Source organism: Dictyostelium purpureum, assembly GCF_000190715.1.
Source record: "Dictyostelium purpureum unplaced genomic scaffold DICPUscaffold_45, whole genome shotgun sequence".
Classification (NCBI taxonomy): domain Eukaryota; phylum Evosea; class Eumycetozoa; order Dictyosteliales; family Dictyosteliaceae; genus Dictyostelium; species Dictyostelium purpureum.
The window spans coordinates 50,844-71,783 of record NW_003519382.1 but is presented as its reverse complement, the minus strand read 5'-3'; the positions used below and the strand labels follow the sequence as shown (position 1 = coordinate 71,783).

The 20,940-nt window shown below is 23.7% G+C and overlaps 9 protein-coding genes across 9 annotated transcripts; 4 read left to right on the top strand and 5 right to left on the bottom strand.

Annotated features, from left to right (window-relative positions):
* Nucleotides 1-1,002: 1,002 nt before the first annotated feature.
* Nucleotides 1,003-4,576, top strand: DICPUDRAFT_53548 (uncharacterized protein). The gene is made up of 2 exons (XM_003285408.1): nt 1,003-1,147; nt 1,284-4,576. Exons 1-2 carry the CDS (start codon nt 1,050-1,052, stop codon nt 4,540-4,542), a joined length of 3,357 nt encoding a protein of 1,118 aa, XP_003285456.1. The 5' UTR covers nt 1,003-1,049; the 3' UTR covers nt 4,543-4,576.
* A 128-nt stretch (nt 4,577-4,704) lies between these two features.
* DICPUDRAFT_29312 (uncharacterized protein) lies at nt 4,705-4,914 on the bottom strand (the record flags this gene model as incomplete). Its single annotated transcript, XM_003285384.1, has 1 exon — nt 4,705-4,914. The coding sequence occupies one exon, from the start codon at nt 4,912-4,914 to the stop codon at nt 4,705-4,707; it is 210 nt and encodes a 69-aa protein (XP_003285432.1).
* Nucleotides 4,915-6,235: 1,321 nt separating this feature from the next.
* DICPUDRAFT_76372 (uncharacterized protein) lies at nt 6,236-6,601 on the bottom strand (the record flags this gene model as incomplete). The annotated part of the gene is made up of 1 exon (XM_003285383.1): nt 6,236-6,601. The coding sequence occupies one exon, from the start codon at nt 6,599-6,601 to the stop codon at nt 6,236-6,238; it is 366 nt and encodes a 121-aa protein (XP_003285431.1).
* A 1,270-nt stretch (nt 6,602-7,871) lies between these two features.
* On the top strand, nt 7,872-8,060 carry DICPUDRAFT_13870 (uncharacterized protein; the record flags this gene model as incomplete). Its single annotated transcript, XM_003285407.1, has 1 exon — nt 7,872-8,060. A coding segment is annotated over one exon (189 nt), but the record flags the coding sequence as incomplete, so codon positions are not given.
* Nucleotides 8,061-8,495: 435 nt separating this feature from the next.
* Nucleotides 8,496-10,236, bottom strand: DICPUDRAFT_53545 (uncharacterized protein; the record flags this gene model as incomplete). Its single annotated transcript, XM_003285382.1, has 2 exons — nt 8,496-9,920; nt 9,988-10,236. 2 exons carry the CDS (start codon nt 10,234-10,236, stop codon nt 8,892-8,894), a joined length of 1,278 nt encoding a protein of 425 aa, XP_003285430.1. The 3' UTR covers nt 8,496-8,891.
* A 1,947-nt stretch (nt 10,237-12,183) lies between these two features.
* DICPUDRAFT_149327 (uncharacterized protein) lies at nt 12,184-14,385 on the bottom strand (the record flags this gene model as incomplete). Its single annotated transcript, XM_003285381.1, has 2 exons — nt 12,184-13,579; nt 13,646-14,385. 2 exons carry the CDS (start codon nt 14,383-14,385, stop codon nt 12,184-12,186), a joined length of 2,136 nt encoding a protein of 711 aa, XP_003285429.1.
* A 450-nt stretch (nt 14,386-14,835) lies between these two features.
* DICPUDRAFT_29296 (uncharacterized protein) lies at nt 14,836-16,998 on the top strand (the record flags this gene model as incomplete). Its single annotated transcript, XM_003285406.1, is given in 4 exon segments — nt 14,836-15,120; nt 15,192-15,380; nt 15,455-16,135; nt 16,153-16,998. The coding sequence occupies 4 exon segments, from the start codon at nt 14,836-14,838 to the stop codon at nt 16,996-16,998; spliced, it is 2,001 nt and encodes a 666-aa protein (XP_003285454.1).
* A 530-nt stretch (nt 16,999-17,528) lies between these two features.
* Nucleotides 17,529-17,954, bottom strand: DICPUDRAFT_149324 (uncharacterized protein; the record flags this gene model as incomplete). Its single annotated transcript, XM_003285380.1, has 1 exon — nt 17,529-17,954. The coding sequence occupies one exon, from the start codon at nt 17,952-17,954 to the stop codon at nt 17,529-17,531; it is 426 nt and encodes a 141-aa protein (XP_003285428.1).
* Nucleotides 17,955-19,141: 1,187 nt separating this feature from the next.
* Nucleotides 19,142-20,021, top strand: DICPUDRAFT_53543 (uncharacterized protein; the record flags this gene model as incomplete). Its single annotated transcript, XM_003285405.1, has 3 exons — nt 19,142-19,289; nt 19,376-19,536; nt 19,614-20,021. The coding sequence occupies exons 1-3, from the start codon at nt 19,169-19,171 to the stop codon at nt 20,019-20,021; spliced, it is 690 nt and encodes a 229-aa protein (XP_003285453.1). The 5' UTR covers nt 19,142-19,168.
* Between the last annotated feature and the right edge of the window lie 919 nt (nt 20,022-20,940).

Genomic DNA, 20,940 nt, shown 5'->3' with positions numbered 1-20,940 from the left:
ACTATTTTATTTTCTATAATGTTATTATTATTAAAAATATTTGCACAATGATCTACAATTTTAAAACATACATAAATTTAACAAATAAATATGGGATGAAGAACAATTAGAAAATAAAATGAAACAAAAAAAAAAAAAAAATACTACAACAAAACAATTCAGTAAAAATAAAAAAAAAGATATAGAACGGAGTGAATTTTTTCTTTGATTTGTTTTTTTTTTTTTTTTTTTGTTTGTTTTAAAAATAATAATAAATAATAAAAAAAAAAATAAAAAAAAAAAAAAATAAAAGAAAAAAAAAAACATGGTGTAATAGATACTTTTTATAGATGACAGGTTCTTTTGGACATTTTGTTGTTTTTTCATTATTAAAAAAAAATATGTGTGAAAAAAAAGGAGCGCATTTACACACCATTATATAGTTATATTGAAAAAAAAAAAATTAATAGATTTAAACTAAAAATGGACATCACGTGAAAATGTCATTATATAAAAATAAATCAAAAAAACCAAAAAAAATTTTTTAAAAAAAAAATAAAAAATAAAATAAAAAAAAAAATAAAAAAAATAGTTTACCTCTTTTATATACATCAATTTACCTACTTTACTTATTTATAACCTATTTTAATGAATAAATAAATATTATTAGTTCTATTTCTGTTGAATTATTTAAACATTTAAAAATATATTGTTGTTTTAAAATAATTCTTTATAGAAAACAATATTGTATTATTTTATTTTTTTTATGAATAAAATTATTGTTTTAGATAGATATAAATATCAAATTGATATTTATAATAAATGATTTCTAGAAAGGAATAATATACGTTTAAAGGTATAAAACAAATTAATTTTACTTTGAAAAAATACAATAAAAAAAATTTTAAATAAAATTAAAAAAATAAATATTTAAATTTAAAAATTAATGAAAAAAAAACGAAAATTTTTTTTTTTTTTAAATTTATTTTTAAATTATTTTTTACTTTATTTCTTTTTTTTTTTCATCAATTAAAGAGAAATTATAGTTTCTTATATATATACAATAAAAAATGGATGATGATGATATGTTTTCAGTTTTCGATACCAAAAAACAACCCAATAAAAATAAAAGAACACGTGAAGTCAAAGAGGAGTCCGATGAAAAAGAGTATATATACAAAACAATAAATAAACAATAAAAATAGATTATAATATTGAGTGCAATAATATAGATAGTAATAATATTGATAGTCAGAATTATAAAAAAAAAAAAAAATAGTTTACTAATATTTTCATATTAACAGAAATGGCAAATGGATAAAACCAGAAGAGGAAAATAAAAATATAGCTAATACTACAACAGCCGCAACAGAAGCAACAAACAATAATTATATACAAACAAACACAAATATTAAACCATTAGGATTAAATCAGAATAAAAATAATGAAAATGTAAATGATAGTTTAAATGCATTTAAAAATTCAGTTGGTGTTAATCAATTTGAATTAGATGAAGAGATTCAAAAGAATAAAAAACAAAAAGGCGGCAACCAACCAGCTATAGCAGATATCAGTTTTGATTCAAAGACTAAAGATTCAACTATAGAGTTACTTAGAGAGAACGTTAAACAAAAAGAAAAAGAAGAAAGTGAAAAAATCGAAGAGGAAGAAAAAAATCAAGTAATTCCACAAAATAGAACAGCAACTGGAGGTTATATTACAGCAGCAGGCACATCTAAATCATGCATTCACGAAGTTTTATTACCACCAGGTGTCACCAATGACGAACCAGAATTATATAACCCACCAGAACCAAAAAATCCAGCACGTCAATATCCATTCAAATTAGATCCTTTCCAAGCAACCTCAGTTGCATGTATAGAGCGTAACGAATCAGTTTTAGTTTCTGCCCATACATCTGCCGGTAAAACAGTAGTTGCCGAATATGCTATTGCTACAGCACTTCGTGGAGGTCAACGTTGTATTTATACCTCACCAATTAAAGCACTCAGTAATCAAAAGTATCGTGATCTTCAAGAAACATTCAATGATGTAGGTTTAATGACTGGTGATATTACAATTAATCCAAATGCTTCATGTTTAGTTATGACCACTGAAATTCTTCGTAGTATGCTCTATCGTGGTTCAGAGACCATGAGAGAAGTTTCTTGGGTCATTTTCGATGAAATTCACTATCTCCGTGATAAAGAAAGAGGTGTAGTTTGGGAAGAAACTATTATTTTATTACCAGACAGTATCAAATTTGTTTTTCTTTCAGCTACAATTCCAAATGCAAGAGAATTCGCCGCTTGGATTGCTAAGATCCACAAGCAACCATGTCATGTTGTTTACACAGAATATCGTCCAATTCCACTTCAACATTATATTTTCCCATCAGGTGGTGATGGTCTTCATTTGGTAGTAGATGAAAATGGTGTATTTAGAGAAGAGAACTTTTTAAAATCATTGTCAAATCTCCAACAAACTGAAGACACTGGTAGAGGTGGTCGTGGTAAAAGACAAAATAGAGGTCCATCAGATTGTTATAAAATCGTTAAAATGATTATGGAAAGAAATTATCAACCAGTTATTGTTTTTAGTTTTAGTAAAAAAGAATGTGAACTTTACGCTCTTCAAATGTCAAAGTTAGATTTCAACAATGAAGAAGAAAAGAATGCAGTCGAAACAATTTTCAATAATGCCATCGATTCATTATCAGAGGAAGATAAAAAATTACCAGCTGTAATTAATATTTTACCATTATTAAAGCGTGGTATCGGTATTCATCATGCTGGTTTATTACCAATTCTCAAGGAAATCATTGAAATTCTCTTCCAATATGGTTATATCAAGGCTTTATTTGCAACCGAAACTTTTTCAATTGGTCTTAATATGCCAGCAAAAACTGTAATTTTCACTTCAGTCAGAAAGTTTGATGGTGAGGGTACTAGATGGGTCACTGGTGGTGAATACATTCAAATGAGTGGTAGAGCAGGTCGTAGAGGTCTTGATGAAAGAGGTATCGTTATTTTAATGGTAGATGAAAAAATGGAGCCAGCTGTTGCTAAAGGTATGGTAAAAGGTCAAGCTGATCGTTTAACATCAAGTTTTTGGATTGGTTATAGTATGCTTTTAAATATGATTAGAGTCGAAGATATCGATCCAGAGCATTTACTCAAACGTTCATTCCATCAATACCAACAAGAAGGTTTTATTCCACAATTGGTTGCAAAATGTGATGATTTAGAAACTCAAAAGAAAGAATTAACAATTCGTGACGAAAGTGTTGTTGTAGAATATGCCTCAATTAAAGGACAATTACAAAAACTTAGCGAAGCCATGCGTGATTTCACAAATCAAGCAACTTATGTTTTACCATTCCTTAATGCTGGTAGATTGGTTCGTATTAGAGATGGTAGTGTAGAATGGGGTTATGGTATCATTTTAAATTATTCAAAGCGTTCAATCAAATCACATGGTATTTCAGATAAATCATTTGAAGTTATTGCTGATGTTTTATTAAATTGTCAAAAAGTTACTTCAGATTCATCAAGCGCACCAAAACCATGCCCACCAGGTGAAATTGGTGAACCACAAGTTATTCCAGTTTCAATTAAATTATTTGATGGTATCACATCCATCTGTTTACATATCAATAAAGATCAAGATCCAAACGAATTTAAACATCATCTTTTAAAGAAGCTCAGAGAAACTGAAAATAGATTCAAGAAAGAGGGTGGATTACCAATGATTGACCCAATCGAAGATATGAAAATTAAAGATCCAAATTTTAAAAAGTTAATTAGAAAGATTGAAACTCTCGAATCTAGATTTGCATCATCTGCAGGCTTCAAGGATAGCGATATTGAAGAGCGTGCTAAACTTTTAGAACAAAAGAATGATATCGATAAAGAAATTAAATCATTAAAGAAGCAAATAAGAGTTGGTGATGAAGTTATTCTCAAGGATGATTTACGTTCAATGAAACGTATTCTCACTCGTTTAGGTTATATTACAGAGGATGGTGTAGTTGCATTAAAGGGCCGTGTTGCATGTGAAATCAGTGCTGGTGACGAATTGGTAATTAGTGAACTTTTATTTATGGGTCTTTTCAATGATTTAACAGTTGAACAATGTGTTGCTGTTTTCAGTTGCTTTGTTTTCCCAAATGAATCAAATAACGATCCAAATAATCCAAAGATTAAACCAGATCTTGTACCATTATTCCGTGCTATCAAAGATACCGCTTCAAAAATTGTTACAGTTTCCCAAGAATGCAAATTAACCTCTATGGACGAAAAAACTTATTTAAATTCATTCAATCCAAACTATATGGATGTTACCTTTTCATGGGCAAGTGGTGCCACTTTTTCAGAGATTGTTAAAATGACCGAAACTTTTGAAGGTAATCTTATTAGAGGTATTCGTCGTTTAGATGAATTAATTAGACAAATGGTAGTTGCCGCCAAAGCTATAGGTAATAACGAATTAGAGGCCAAATTCTCTGAAGCAACTATTAAAATTAAAAGAGATATTCCTTTTGCTGGTTCATTATATTTATAAAAAATTAAAAATAAATAAAAAAAATTTTAAAATTAAAAAAAAAAAACAATATTTATAAATGTTATCTTTTTTTGTTAAATTGGATTTATTTATTAATAAAATATAGGTCGATTAATATTTTTTTTTTCTTTTTTTTTTTTTTAAAATTGGTACTAATGTTGTTTAATATTGGTTGTTGCTTTCACAATTATTAAAGCATCTTTGCCATTGGCTAATACAGGAGTACAAGTTATTTGATGGATTTTGGCTGTATGAATCATAACAGTTGTCAAAGTCGAGGTTACAGTTTGTGTGGCATCCAGAGTTTTGATTTGCAAGTGATAAGCTAATTAATAAAGCTAAAAAGAAAAAGACTAGGTATTTAAAACACATTTTTAATAATAAATTATAAAGATTTTTTTAATGTTAAATGATTATAATTTTAAATTCAAAAAAAATTAACTTTTTATACAAGATTTTTTTTTTAAAATTTTAAAATAAATAAATTTTAATAATAAATTTATAAATTAAAATAATAATTTAATAAAATAAAAACTTACCTTGTTATCCAATAATTGTACCTAATCCTATTTATAATCATTACATGATATATTGAATATTGTTAGTTTTTATTATAATAAAAAAAAATGATGTTTGGAAGGACTACACTATGAGAAACTTTAAAAAAAAAAAAACAAATATTAATTGAAACTACATATATTATTATTGTTATAAACTATTGTCGCTAATCATTTTATTTACTATATTTTAATTAATGGAATGTATATAAATCTATCCTTAAAAAAAAACTATCACATATCATTTCCACAAATGAAATATTTTACAAACACAAAATAAAATAAAAAAAAATCAATTTTCACCCATTTCTAAAATTTGATTTTAAATTTTGTTGGTAAAACAATATAGTTAACCCGTGTTTATTTATTTATTTTTATAAATTATAAAAAATTAAAAATTACATTAAATCTGTAAAAATGAAAAGATTTTTAAATAAAATTTTATTTTGTATTATTTTGATTAATAACCATTTGTTGTATTACAGTAACTATTTCACCAAATAGATGTAATAACAATGATTTGGTATATATAGATGTGAAGTATAACAATTTCTCTTTTTTTTATTTTTTTGTTTTATAATTTATAAAAAAAAAAAAAAACACATAACTCGTTTAATAATAATATCATTAGATAAAAAAACAGTTCCAAAAATAAGATTAATATTTATAAAGTTTTGAAAAAAATAAACAAACAAATAATCTATATAGCTAATATTGATTATATAGATGTTTTAAAGCAATATTAATTCCCATAATTTTAATTAATAGATTTAAGAAAAAAAAGAAAAAGAATTTTAAATTAATCTAAAAATAGAACCCACAAATCTTTAAAATATTAAATTATAATTATCTTTATTAAAATAATAGAAATTTTAAATATTTAAATTTATAAAATAAAAAACGAAAAAAATAATTTTAAAGAAAATAGTAATAAAAATGAGTTGCAAAATTCTTTATTTTTAAGTTTTTTAAATAAATTGTAATATTGCTATTTTATTGATCTATTTTTATTTTTATTTGGTATTATTAATTAATTAAATAAAATGATCATTTAATTGTTATAATAAATTATTGAATAGAAATATCTTTTTTTTTAAAAAAAAATTAAAGTGTTTCTTTTTGATTAATTTTATTTTTTAATTTACTGTTGCTTGAGAAGAATTTTCTTTACAATCCTTTTGAATGTTATTGCTTTGTTGTTGTTGATTTTGACTTTTTAAATTTTGGTAGTTGTCTCTTGATCTTGATGCTGGGATCTCTACATTGTATCCAGGTTCCACAGTGCGAGGTTGAAAAGTTCTTGGATGGCTACATCTTAATAAACAACCATCTAATTCTGTGCCACAAAATCCAAAAGAATAAACTTCTTCATTGGTGATATAGTTGTTATAACATTGAACATAGCCTTTTTGGCATAAAATTTTACATGGTGTATTAAAAATTGATCCGACTGATGTTGATATTAATAAAAACAAAATAATTGTTGAATAAAATAATTGCATTTTTAGGTTGGATAATAAAAAAAATATATAATATATATTTAAACAATATTATTTACATAAAAGGAATTAAAGAAAAACAATAAAAAATAAATAAAAAAGGATTAAATAAAGAAAAAGTGTTGTGGTATTAAAAAACAATAAATATCTACAAATTATTTGCTGTGGTTTGGAAAATATCGGTGGAATATAATAATCTTAAAAAAACAAATAGAATAAAGGTTTGGATCCTTTATAAAAGAATTTATTACAAAATATTAGTTATTAAAATGAATTATTAAAATAAAATAAAAACAACACTCAAATAGTCTTTTAAATAGTAACCTTTACAAAATGTAAAATAAAAAATAAAAAAATATAAAAAAATAAAAATAAAAACCACCGTTACTATAACTATTAAATTTATAAAACTTCAGGAAACAACACCTAAATATTTGGTTTATTTCTTTTTCTATTTCCCTCATTTCTATTTTTGTAGTAGTACCATTTTGTAAAGGCTTTGTTTTATCTTTTTTAACTCTCTCTGTCCAATAGAATCCTAGAGATACACAATAGCTCTAAAAAGGATCTAAATGTTTAGTTTTTAAAAAAAAAATGGTTAAAACCCAATCTTTTGATAATAGATCTCATTTAAAAAACAATTAAATATTTTCCTTTAACCACAGTTGAAATTTTAAAAAGAAATCGTCCCCCTTCCACCAATTTGCGCTGTTTAAATTATGTGAATTGTTTTGGAAATAAAGAGCAAATAAGGGCTTACCCCATAAAAATGGTTTGTAACCCTAATAATATTTATTTCGTTTTATTCAGCATTTGAAAACCTATATTATATTTTTCTTTAAATTTAAATAAACAAAATAAACAATTAAAAAAAAAGATATTAATTAATTATTTAAATTTTAAAAAGAATAAAAAAAGTATAATTACATCATACCCCAATATATTTGTTCATATAATTTTAATAAAAAAAAAATTATAATTTAAAAAAAAAATAATTAATTTTTTTAAAATTTTTTTTTTTTTTTTTTTTTTTTTTTTTCATTTTCATCCAATTAAATTTTTTTTTAAAATTATAATTTCGAACCATACGAATTAAAATTAACCATTTAAATAACAACACTATAGTTAATTATATCTATAGTTAATAGCACATAATAAAAATAATAATAATAATAATAATAATATAACTATTTTAAACTTTTTTATATATATATACAATACAGATTAAAAAATGGCAACACCAAATAGCTCATCAAACAACAATGCTCAATTTAATTTTTTTAAAATGTGTATAAGAAGACCAGTTGTTGTAAAATTAAATAATGGTGTAGAATATAGAGGTATTTTAGAAGTTGTAGATGGTAATATGAACATTGTCATGGAACAAACTGAAGAATATCTTAACGGTCAATTAAAAACTAAATATGGTGATTGTTTTTTAAGAGGAAACAATGGTAACTATTATTTTGATAAACACCATTACTATATTAATTAATTTTTTATACCCATATCAAATAAACATATCTTTGATATTTAATATACAAATGTTATATATTTTTTTTAATATAGTAAATATTTTTAACTTATACATTATACTAACTGTTTTCTATTTATTTTTATTTAGTATTATATATTTCAGCCCAACCAAGAAAATAAATAAATTTAAATAAAAACCTTGTAAAAAGAAAATTTTAATTATAAAATCGATATGTTTTTTTTTTTATAATAATTTCAATTTTATTTATATATTAACTAAATAATAAAATCATTTTTAATATTGTAAATATAAAAATTTATCAATTTAAATTAAAATAAAAATAGATAAGGACAAAATTTAAAAATAGAAATAATGAAAGTGCAATTGTTTTTTTTGTTTTTTTTTTTTTTTTTTTTTATTTAAAAAATAAATTATGATTAAAATAATCTACAAATGTTATTTTAATTTCAAATATCTTTTTGTTTTTTATATATACCATTTTAAACTATACATTAAAAAAAAAAGATAAATTTTTTTTTTTTTTTTTTTTTTTTTTTTGGGGCAAAATAATTAAAAAAATTTTTGGAAATTATTATTTGTTTGGTTGGTGGAGATTTGAACAATATAAATATAATATCCTCCAATACCCCTAAGGGAAGGAAAATAAAAAAATGGATTATCTAGTTGAGAGGCTGGAATTATTATGAAAACTATTTTTAAAAAGTGTGTTGGGTGAAAAGGAAAAAGAAATATTACTACAATAGAAAAAGATGAGAAAGTTTTGTTGAAAATTAATATTACAATTATTTGTAAAATTTAAAAATCAACAACTGGGATTGTAGCAACTTCCATTAATTTAGCGGACATGTATTTCTTTTTGGTGGCTTTAAGATTTGAATTATCAGCTCTCTTTCTGACCTCTTTGAGATCTTGTGCACAAAGGATGATATCAGATTCTTTGTAACAAGTGTAAAATTCGAGTGTAACATTCCAATATGGACCAGATTTCATGGTCATACGACGAGCAACATAAATTGATGCGGCGGCAATCATTGATGGTAAATATTGGACCATTTTATATTCGACCATAGCTAATTCAGAAAGGTATTTGCTTAAAGAATGAGTACGTGAATCAGAGCCAGCAGCCTTGGAGAAACGACGAAGGAAGTGAAGTGGAGTGGTGACACTCATGTGGAATTGAAGGGTAGAGAGAATTTGTCTTTCCATATCAATAACTTCGGCGTGGGTGCAAGCATCATCGGAGGTATGGACGAAATCTTTAATTTGTGGACTGTAGATCTCTTCGTATTTACAGGCTAAAAGAATAGCAGTGATACCAACAAGTTGAAGCTTGGTAACTGGAATGACGACTTTGGAGAGATAACGATCGACGATATTTACAGAGAGGAAGAAAGTTTCTGAGAGTAACTTGAAACGAACGTGAACAGCCATCATCCAATCTACGAGAATAGCACGCATACGATCATTAATATAAAATTGGTTTTTGATATAATCTTTATCAATACGGTCAACAATTTCTTTTTCACGGTAGTATGCGAAAATTTCATTGACGTATTCACCAACACATTGTGGATCGTGGCTATCATAGATATCGATATTTTCTGGGATCTCTTGTTGATCGATTAACATGTTGTCGGAGTTTGTATCGTCATCTGAGGCATCGATAATCTCTGGAATCATTTCGGTTGGCATATCACGTTTAGCAACTTTAACGAGTGGACCATTGGTGGAAATACCATTAATCAATGCACTTGTACGTAAATTGGCACCGTTGCAATCAATTGATGATTTAGATCTAGTAGCGATTCTGGCATTGCTTTGTGGCTTTAAAAAAAATATAAAATTAGTTAATAGTCCATATTCGAAATTTAGTTTATAAAAAAATAGTTACCATAATTATGTTGTTTGAATATTGCATTGAAGTTTTGCCAGTGAGATTAGAAGAGATTGAATTATTGGTAACATCTGTAAGAGCACCTCTTGAAGTTTTGGTACCGGTAATACCGATCTTTTTAGACTCTAACATTGATTTTGGAACTTTGTTTTCATCCATTAACATTGGATTACCACCCATTAAATGAGTGGTATGAGCTCTAGTAATTGGTTTTAGTGGATTAGTGTTATTATTAATTGTTGACATTTTTTTGTTATTTAAAATTATTTCTATTTTTGAACTCTATTAAATTATTATTATTTTATTAATTATATAAATTTATATAAATATATATTGTATACGTATGTTATATATTGGTTTAATGAATTATATTTTTTAAAAAAAGAATAATGGATTTAGAAATATATATTAAATAAAAATATAAAATATACAAAAATGAAGTAAAGAAAGGAAAAAAAAAAAAGAGAAAAAAAAAAAATTATATATTTTTCATAAAAAATGGCAAAAAATAAAAAATTAAAAAAATTAAAAAAAAATAATTTTTATGAAGATCATGGCGGGTGTGTGATTTTTTTAAATTTAAATTTTAGTATGAAACAGAAAAACAGTTAATTATAACAAAAAAAAAAAAAGATAAATAAAAAAAAAGATAATATAAGAGAAAGAAAAAAAGAGTAATTAGTAATCAATATATTTTATTAATATAAAAATAGTAAAAGAAATTGGAAAACCATAAATAAATGATTCTTGTCAACTATAAATTTTTTTTTTTTAGATTATTGAGAATAATATTAAATTTTAACTTACATTTTAAAGAAAAAATAAAAATAAAAAAGAAAAAGAGTTTTTGAATTTAAAATTACAAAGTGATTATATATTTATTAATTATATTTATTGATATCCACTTTTTCTTATTTATTTTTTTTACAACATATAAACTATATAGTTATTAAATTTGAAAATAAAATAAAAAAATTGAAGCTGCTTTTTCCAATTTATAGACTCTCATTTTTTTTTAAAAAAAAATTTTAATTTAAAAAAATTAAAAAAAAATCATCATTTTGATTATAAACTCACCGTTAAAATATTCAAATCCCTCATATTAAATTTAAAAATATTATGAAATTTTAAAAAAAAAAAAAAAACCGTTATATTACAGTTTGTTTATTTAAAAAAAAATAGATTCACCAAACACCAACACCACCCTTTGCTTCATATAATTAATCTTTTGGAAAAAATTAAAAAAAATAAAAAAAAGAAAAGAAAAGAAAAAAAAAGAAAATGAAAAAAAATAAATATTTAAATTACAACAACCACAATTTCTTAATTTTTTAAAGAATTAATTAAAGCGAATATGAATTTACTGGTTTTTTTTCTTAAAAAAGGGGTAAATACGAATTTTATTAATTAAATACTCACAAACAGGTAAAATGAATCATATTATTTTTACCAATTTATTATTTTTATTTTATTTTATTATATTTTATTTTATTTTTTTTTCTAAATTTGAATATTTAACTCATTTAAAATTATTTAATTAAACAATTTAAACTTTTTTGGGGGGAGGGTGTAATGTGATCTAAAAAATGATAAATTCAATAATTTTAAAAAATAATACAAATTGGAAAATAAAATATTAAAATATATACCATATATTATAATATTATATAATTAATAGATATTATTAATTTTATTTTGTTATTTTTTTTTTTTTAAAATTTTTTATTTTTTCTCGATTATTATTTTAATAAAATCATTTATGAATCTAAAAGTTTAAATTCTTTTAAAACATTCCTATCCCAATTTATATTAAAATATTTTTTATTTTTTTTTAAAAAACCCTGATATCAAAGTGAAACTAATTATTTAAAATTGTTATTATAAAATTAAACCCAAATCTAAAATCTATTGCGAATTTAAAATAATAAAAAAAAAAAAAAAAAAATAGTATTTTAAAAATTTGAAAAAGTGGAGGGGCTATTTTTAAAAATTTAATGAAATTAGTGTTAACGACAAAAACAATAAATAAAATTAAAATAAAATATTATAATATAGTATTGTCAATGTCGATTTAAATATTGAAATTAAAAAAATAAAAAAATAAAATTATTACTTAATTTTAGATTAGAAAAAAAAAAAAAAAAGAATAATAGTTTTTTAAAAAATAATTTATTTTATTACTTTTTTTTTTATTTATCTAAAAGTTGAGGATTGAGGATTTAGTTGGACTCTACTAATTGGATTGCCATTGTATCTAGAGTGGGTACCACCGCTACCACTCGAAGGAGTACCACCAACTCCATCATTATGGGTTCTCGTTATGGTTGGGGTGTTGACTCTGGTTGGGGTACTATAGGTTACAGGAGATGGGGTTCTACTTGGGGTTGTACCTCTTCCACTGGCTCCTCTATTAAAACCAGGTGAGAGTTTTTCGATAATATCTTGGTAATATTTTATTTCATTCTTACATTCAAATAGTTGATTTTCTTTTTCGTTGAGTTTAAATTTATATTCGGTTTCACTTGTTTCAAATTGATTTTGTAGTTTTTTGATATTTTCAAGAGATTCATCAAAGGTTTTTTTAAAAATCGAGCTCTTTGATTGGAGTGCATTTTGAAGTTGAGTAATTTTGTTATTTAATTCTTGGTTTTCCGAGGACTGCTGTTTATTTTTTGTTTTATAGCTATCGATCAAAATTTTAAGTTTACCATTTATTTCATGTTGTGAGCTTTCGATTTGGGTGATGTGTCGGTTTTTATTATCTATTTCGTTGAGCAGGTTTCTGTTTGTTTGATTTTGTTCACTAATTTTTTGTAAAAGCTTTTCTTTCTCGCTTGTTGTATTGATTTTAAGTTGTTCAAACTCTTTGTTGATGTCAGTGAGTTCTTTAAGGTGTTCCTTGTTGTTGTTATCTTGATTTTTTAAGGTATCAAATTTTTCCACTAATTGGTCGTAGTCTGAACCAATTTCTTGTATTTGATAGTTCTTTTTGTGTATATCTTGGTTGAGCAAGTTGATTTGGTTTTGTAAACTGCTAATTGTATCTTTTAGTCTTAATTTATCCTCTTCCAAATTCTTTAAACCAAGTTCGTATGCTTCTGATGCTGAACCATTGTGTTGTAATATTAAATTTTCTCTTTCCAATCTTGATTTTTCACTTAATAAATAGTTTTCAGACTCTATAAGTTTCTTTTTCTCTTTTTCCAATCTTATTATGGCTTTTTTTTGTTGATCAATTGTTTTTTCATGGTCAGAGATTTCATCTTTCAATTGATAGATTTCATCTGTAAGTTCATTTAGTTTGTTTTTAATAAAATAGTCATTTTCACTGTTATATGATTGTTGGGTTGGATAGTATGGTTGTTGTTGTTGTTGTTGGATAGTTTGTGGTGATGCCTGTAAATGTGGTTGTGATTGTGGTGGTTGTTGTTGGATAGTTTGATCTTGGAATGATGTTGTTGGAATTTGAGATTGTTGATTTATTGAAAAGGATTTTGGTTTTTGTTTATTCATTTCTTTTAGTGTATCTCTTAAAACTGATATTTCCTCTTCTAGTTTTTGTACATATTGATTGCTAGATCTATTATTTCTAAAAAATAAAATTTAGTATACTAAATATTTCTTTTATTTTAATAAATAGTAAATATATACATACTGTTCATATTGTTGGTTTTGTGTTGGTTGTTGAGCTGTATATTGCTTTGGGTAAAATGGTTGTGATGGTGGTGGTTGTGTTTGTTGATCTGGTTGATGATGATTGTTTATTGTGTGTGATGGTTGTTGTTGTTGATGATAGTTTGAATATTGATGCGATGATTGAGGTAGATTATGATTTTTTGGATTTGGGGTTTTAAGATTGTTTGCTATATCATTTGATTCCCTTTGGAAATCATCTTGGTATTCAATAGTTGCATCCTCATCTAAATAGCTTTGACTTGCAGTAAGCTTTTGTCTTGAAGCTTTATTAGCAGCTGATAATTTATCACTTGCATCAGATGTTACAATGGATGGTATATTAAAATTAACCCTATTTGGTGATTGTGGTACTCTTGATGAGCCTTGGTCATTCTTTTTGGGGATTGGAGTAACTGGTATATTTTGTATATCAATTCCTTGGTGTTGTCTTGTTTGTTGTATTGGATGAGGTCTTTGATTATTGTTACTTTTAAATGTTGTTGTTGGCTGTTGGTTGTTGTGGTGATATTGTGAGGATTGGTGATGGTATTGTTGATTAAAATCTATATTTTCTTGGTCACCATTATTATTTATGTTATTGTATACATTTTGATCATTTAAATTTGATTTATAGCTGCCCCCGCCTCCATATCTATAATTACCTGTATTCATTGGTTCAATGTTATAGTGGTTGTATTGTGCATCATTTTGATATGACATGGTTTATGTTTAAATAAAAAAAAGAAATAAATATATACAAATAATTTTTTTAAAAAAAAATAAAAAGCAATAAGCGAAATAAATTAAAAAATAAAAAAAATAAAAAAAAAAAAAATTTAATTTTAAAAAATTTAAAAAAAAAAATAAAAAATAAAAAAAAAAGAGGGAATTTGGTGTGTTTATATGAACACTAAAAAAATAATATTAAATTTTTATTTTAAACAAAAATTATATCATTATCTATATAAAATGTCAATCTATATTTACAAATAGAAAAAGAGGAATATTTAGTTTTGTTTTGTTTTGTATTTTTTTTTTTTTTTTTTTTTTTTTTTTTTTTTTTTTTTAATTTTTTAAAATTCATAAAAATTAATTTTTTTTTTTTTTTGTTTTCATTTTTTTTTACTTTTTTTTTTTTTTTTTTCATAAAATCAATTAATAATAACTAAAATGCAAGATAATTTAATTAAACTATTTGATAAAATTATAAAAAAAGAAATAGATGTATATAATGATAATGAAGATAAAAACGAAACAAACGATTCAGAAATGAAAGAGTTAGAGGAAGAGGAAGCTTTACAACCAACAACAACAACAACAATCCCCACCTCCATTTTTAATAAAGATAAATTAATTAACGAACTATCGAGCCAGTTTCCATCGTTCGATATCAACAAAATAGAAATTAAAAGCTCGATTGATATTAACATTAGACTTTTCTTTAATATATTAATTGTAATAACATCACTCAATTTACCACCTGTCTATCTATATTTATACTAATATATCCTTCTAATAAACTATAGAAAGAAAAAAATACAACATACGAGGACATTGATGTAACCATTCAATTAGCATATATATTTATTGATATATTTGGTTTGGATAGTATTTTACCATTGCAATTATCAGAAGATTTATATGAAACTAAAACAATTAACGAATGTTTAAAACTATTTGGGTTATTGGAATCTAGGGCAGAATTATTTTCTCAAGTATGATTTAAATATACATATATAGATTTAAAAAGGTTCCTCAATACTAATAAAACAAATCAATTATTTTTTAGGATCCAGAAATTATTAAAGGTAGAAAAAGAAATTTATTATTAAAAATCTGTGTAGAATTATTAAAAAGATTTTCAAGATCATCAAACCCAGACTCTTGTGGTCGTATTTTATTATTTTTAGCATATGTTTTCCCACTATCAGATCCCTCTGGTTTAAATGGTAAGGGTGAACATAATGTTCATCCAGAAGAATCATTAGATTTCCAAAATGATATAATGAAAAACATTGAAGATGGTAGCAGCGAGGATCAAACCATTGATAAAAACTTTTATACCCAATTTTGGGGACTTCAAACTATATTTCAAAACCCACAAACTGTATTATTCAATAACATCACTGCCACAAGCATTACATTAAATAAAGCCAAATGGGATTCATTTATACAGGCATTAGAATTGGTTATTGGTTCATTTTCAACCCACATCAATCTCGAGGATCTTCAACAATCAAATCCAACAAAACAACATTATTTTACCAAATATTTAACTAGTAGCAACCTTATGAAGTTACAATTAAAAGACTCAACCTTTAGAAGAAACATTCTTACTCAAATTTTAATAACATTTCAAAACTTAGATTTAACTGGTCAAAAATACCCAACTCTATTTAACGATTTACAAGTAAATATAATTATAGCTTTTAAAACAATCTACCATTACTTTTTATTTATTAATTTTATTGTTATAAATTATTTTAGAAAAATATAATTCAAGATTTAACAATAAAGTGTTATAAAATTTTATCAAACACCCAACCAGGTGGTGAATATTTTTCGAATTGCCTTTCATCAATATTAAAGAGAGAAAAGAATTGGATTATTTGGAAAAGAGATAATGGTTGTAAAAACTTTGAAAGACCACCTTGCAGCCCAATAGTTAAAAAGAAAAAACCAGTATCAAAGAAATCAAATAGAATGGTTATGGGTAATGTAGAGCTATCAAGACTTTGGAATCTTAGTGGTGGTGTTACCGATCGTTCCTATTTAAAAACGCAAAACTCTGTTTTATTAGAATCACTTATCGACCCATTAACAGAAGAACAAATAGAATTTGAAGAAAAACAGAAACAAGAGCGATTGAGATTAGAGAGAATAAAGAAGAAGGAAGAAAAAAGATTGGAACAAAATGGAATTAAACAAGCTGAATATGAAAAAGACAAAAAAGAGTTTTTCGAAATAGAAGCTAACAAAGGTAAAGAATATCCAGAGTTTGAAGAGGTCCAAAAAGAAATTGATTCTGATGATTTAAGCGATTTAGATGAACCAAAACAATTAAAAAAGGATAACCCATTATATGTTTGGAAGACTTTAAGATTAATATCAAGAAAAAAATTAGATTTGTTTAAATACCAAAAATTTGATGAAATTATTCAAAGCTTTATTAAACCAATAACACCAATCTCAACAACACCAACAGTAACTACAACTGCCTCAACAGCAACCACCACTGACTCTACCACACCAACTGAATCTGTAAAATCAAATAATAGTTCTCCAATCCAAAAACCTCAAGAAATAGCATCTGTTATAACCCAAACAGAATAAAAATAAATTATTTAAATAAAAAAAAAAAAAAAAAAAGAAAAAGAAAAAATTATATGTAAAATAAAATAATTACAGTTTATTTATTGATAGTTTTTTAAAAAATTTTATTGGTTAAATAGAGTTTTTTTTTTTGATACCTGTATTTTGGTAAAAATAAAAAAATTAGTAATATAAAATTAAAAATAAAAATAAAAAATATAATAAAAAAAAAAATTTCGTATTTTTGCACCTATATTAAACTTTATTTTGAAATTTGAAATTTAAATATGTTAAATTTGACATATTCTATTTTGTTGCCCAACATTATTTGTTAACGGTTCTTCTACCATTTATCTGGGAAGAGTCTCTGGGCTTTCTATCCATTTTGTTTCTTATTTTTTGTTCTTTCTTTTTTTCTTACCACAAATAAATAACCTCTATTTTTTTTAATTTTTTTTTATTTATTATATTATTTCCACAATAATATTATAAATTTATAAAAAATAGGATAAAATAAGTGAAAAAGAAAAAAAAGTTAGAAGGTTAAGCCTTTAAAGGGACGGAACAGTTTGAGCACCACAATGAGAGAGGTTGAGTGGGCTATTTTTGATTAATTCGAACATTGAGCCATAATTGTTTATATCGGCGTCATTATCATTTGGTGAGGAACATAACATAGAGTCTTGTTCTTTGCCTTCAAACGAGTTATGATGATATAAACCAATTAAATAAGAGGTGTAGTTGTTTGGAGCATCTGGGCAGATATTTGGAACTAAAGAGGATTCGTAAGATTCTATCATCATATTGGCATAGCTATTGTTGTTGTTGTTTTGGCTACTATTGCTTAAGACATCTTTGGAACTTGGGTGATAAACTGGGGACCAGGAAGAAGGTGGAGAAGCAACAACGCTGTAGTCAATAGAAGTATTACTAGAACTAAAAATATTACTATTATTATTATTATTGTTATTTGACATATTATTAAGATTTTCGATTTTTTTTAAATTTTTTTTATTTTTTTTGAATATTTTTCTTTTGTTATTAGAGAGGAAAATAATAAAATGTTTAGTATTAAAGTTTTTCTTTAAATAATAATTTTTATTTTGAGTTGTTTTAATTTTTCTAATATTATTATGGATATTGTTATTATCGCCTTTTTTATTATTTCTAAAACAATAAATAGAAGAACAACTAGTATTATTAATACTATTATTTAAAACACCACCTACTTTTTTATAAGAAGATAAATAATTATTATTTTTAACTTTATAAAAATTCATTATGTATTAAAATTAAATATATATATATAGTTTGTAAAATTTTGAAATAAAAAATAAAAAAAAAAATAAAAAAAAAAAATTATTAGATAAAAAAATTTTAAAAAAATTTTTTTAAAAAAATTTTTTTAAAAAAATAAAAAAATAAAAAAAATAAAAAAAAATAAAATAAAGTAGGCACTTGGGTGTGTATTGAGAAAAATTCAAAAATAATTATTTTATTTATAGCATATAAAATTTTAAATTGTATTTAAAATATAAAATAATATTTAATATTAAAAATAATAAAAATAATAAAAAATAATATAAAAAATTAAAAAATGTTAAATTATATACAATAAATTTATGCATAATAATTTTATGGGTGAGTTTATGTATTTAATTTTAAAATTATCTTTTATCTTTTTTTCAATTTTTTCTATTTTCAATTTTTAATGAATATTTTTTTTTTTTTTTTTTTTTTTTTTTTTTTAATAACTGGGGAAATCCTCATGGTTATTTTAAATATCCAAAAAAACTTATATTTGTTTTTAGTTTATTATTATAAAAAATTGAATAAAAGAACAGAATGATTCTGTCACTTTACTTTTTATTTATATATCTTTATTATTTTTATTAAGAATCGTTTTTTTTTTTTATATATTACCAAAAGAATTGATTTTATTTATATTTTAAAAATTTTATTTTTATTCTGTGTATCTATATCATTTTCTTTTAAGGCATGCACAGAACCAAAAAGAAAAAGAAAAAGAATCTTTATTTTTTATTTAATTTTATTTTATTTTAATTTTTTTAATTTATTTTTTTATTTTTTATAAATTAAAAAATTTTTTTTATTTTTTTTTGCATTATTTTCAACGATTAACTTTTAAAGAAAACAAACAAATAATATTATATATTTATAAAAGATAAAAATGGAACCAATTGAAGTAAAAAACACTGGTAAAATTAAACTTGCAATCACACAAGACCTTGTTCAATATACTATTGATCACTCAAATCAACTCAATGAAGTTCAAAAAGAATTAATTCTTTGTATGCATTAATAATTAAAGATTATACTTTTAAAAAATTTATATATTAACCCCGATAATTTTTTTTTTTTTTTTTTTTCAATATAGTTACCAGAGGCCAAGTTGAAAGACCACAAATGCTTACCACTGCTGATCAAGTTGTATTTTTCCAATTTTTAATCAAAATTTTAAATGCTAAAAAAGTCATTGATGTTGGTGTTTACACCGGTCTCTCCTCATTATCTGCTGCTTTAGCTCTTCCAGCTGATGTATGTTGTATTATTATTGTTATTTTGGTTTTTCCCTCACAATACTAACTTTTTTTATTTTTTTTAATAATATTCAGGGTAAAGTTGTTTCATGTGATGTTTCAGATGAATTTACTCAACATGCAAGAAAATTCTGGGCCAAAGCTGGTGTTGCTGATAAAATCAATTTAAAGATCCAACCAGCCGGTGATACTTTACAAGAATTAATTGATAATGGTGAAAGCGGTACCTTTGATTTTATTTTCATCGATGCTGACAAAACCTCATACGACTTATACTACGAACTTGGTCTTCAATTAATTAGAAAGGGTGGTGTTATTGCCATTGATAATGTATTACAAGATGGCAGAGTTTTGGATTTAAATAACAACGAACCAAATGTTACAGCCATTCGTAAAATCAACGAAAAGATTCGTGACGATAGCAGAGTCTCAAAAAGCATGCTTCCATTTGCTGATGGTATTACATTAGTTACTAAGAACTAAATTCAATTATGCAATTATATTTTTTTTAATATAATAAATTTTTTTCTAAAAAAAATATTAATATATAAATATTAATATTTTTGATTTTTTTGTATTTATTAATATTTAAAAAAAAAAAAAAAAAAAGCACTATCACAATATTATTTTTATTTAGATTTTTTTTTTTCCAATTTATTTTTTATTTTTTTGTTTGTTTATTTTGTGCAAAGCTGACACGATATGTCAAAATATTTGGGTTTCACCATAATTTTATTATAAAAACCATTGTTTACACAGAATTTCAATTTAATTAAAATTTTACTGTTTTTTCGAAATTTCACAAGAAAAAAAAAAAAAAAAAAGGGGGTTAAAAACTGATTTTTTGTGAAAGCCTAGTCACTTTACAAATAAAATATTTTGACAAGCAATGCTTTAATGAGACTTTTTCATGTCCCAAATTGCATTATTATAAAATTTATTTATGGTGCTGGCAATTGTTATCATCATTTAATTTAAACATGTTTTTATGCCACTTATGCAAAAAAAATAATTTTAGATTAAAAAAAATAAAAAATAAAAAAATAAAATTTCTAAACGGTAACCATCCACGAAAACTAAATTTGCCAATGTTGTCAATGGTTTAATTTGATCAGTTTAAATTTTATTTTATTAAAAAAATAACATTTGGTGTTAAATGATGATTATCATTTAACACGTTTTAAATTATTGTTTAATAAAAAATATTTTTTAACAAACTTTTATCTATTGATAGGTTTTTTACAAGGTATGAAAGTAATGTGATTTAAACACCACCCTAAAAAAAATTACTGTGAATCTAAATAACGCAACAAAAACAATAATAGTAACCACAAGATCAACTTAAGCCCATTTAAAAGATTTTTTTTTTTTTTTCCTTCTCAACAAAACAAGACCTCAACAA